Source organism: Pundamilia nyererei, unplaced genomic scaffold, assembly GCF_000239375.1.
Source record: "Pundamilia nyererei isolate P.nyererei 1_Seehausen unplaced genomic scaffold, PunNye1.0 scaffold00008, whole genome shotgun sequence".
Lineage (NCBI taxonomy): Eukaryota > Metazoa > Chordata > Actinopteri > Cichliformes > Cichlidae > Pundamilia > Pundamilia nyererei.
The window spans coordinates 7,229,259-7,230,388 of NW_005187409.1; the positions used below are offsets into that span (position 1 = coordinate 7,229,259).

Genomic DNA, 1,130 nt, shown 5'->3' on the forward strand with positions numbered 1-1,130 from the left:
GGCACTCCCTCATCAGAGCAGGTCACAGTGATGTTATACTCAGAGGCTCTCTCTCTGTCTAAATCACTGTCTGTTACTAAGGTATAGAAATTATTAGATGTGGATTTCAACACGAAAGGAATATTATCACTTATAAAACATTGAACTTTACCATATTCATCTGAGTCTGGGTCTTGAATGTTAATCATTGTAACAACTGTGTTGGGCTTTGCACTCTCTGATATAATTGTTGATTTAGACATAATTTTAATCGTTGGTTCATTGTCATTTATATCAACGACATCGACAATAACTTTGCAAGAATCAGTGAGTCCTCCGTTATCCCTTGCCCGTACATTGATTTGGAAATGTCTTTTCTTTTCATAATCCAACCGCCCAATCAATTTAACTTCACCGTTTTCATCGTTTATTTCAAACATATGTCTGACGTCATCCAAAGTATTTGTGATTGAATATGTTATTTTACCATTCAATCCATGATCAGCATCTGAAGCACGAACAGAAGTCACAGTTGTGCCTTTTGTAGCATTTTCGGATACAGTGCCTTTGTACACCTGCTGCGTAAAAACGGGTGCGTTGTCATTGACATCTAACACTGAAATAAAAATCTGCATTGTTCCTGACATCTGTGGCTCTCCTCCATCTACAGCGGTCAACACTAACGCAATGAAATCATTTTTCTCTCTGTCCAAGGGCTTTTGTAAGACCATTTCAACATTTTTTGTACCGTCAGCTTGGTTGTGCAATTTAAGCATAAAATTATCGCTTGGTTTGAGGACATAACTTTGGAGAGTGTTTGTACCCACATCCAAATCTACAGCTCTTTCTAAATCAAATATAGCCCCAACAACAGCAGACTCACTAATGATGAATTTAATTTCATTTTTTTCAAACGTTGGCGGATTATCATTAATATCTGTTATTTCAACAGTAACACTGTAAAACTCCATAGGATTTTCTAACACAATCTGAAAATGCACAGCGCACGGCGTCGTGTCACCGCATAACGCCTCTCTGTCTATTCGCTCTCTGATTAGAAGGACTCCTCTCTCGGCGTTTAACTCGACGTATTCTCTGCTATCACCGGAATAAACACGAGCGTTGCCCAGCTTTAGCCTTTTAACATCTAA

General features: G+C 38.5%; 1 protein-coding gene across 1 annotated transcript in view; it reads right to left on the reverse strand.

The window, feature by feature from the left end:
* Window positions 1–469: 469 nt before the first annotated feature.
* Window positions 470–1,130, reverse strand: part of LOC102196497 (protocadherin beta-1-like) — a 3,712-nt gene continuing 3,051 nt past the window's right edge. Inside the window, exon 2 of the mRNA XM_013907774.1 lies at window positions 470–487. Coding sequence (XP_013763228.1) covers window positions 470–487 — 18 coding nt within the window. The remainder of the gene's footprint in view (window positions 488–1,130) is intronic.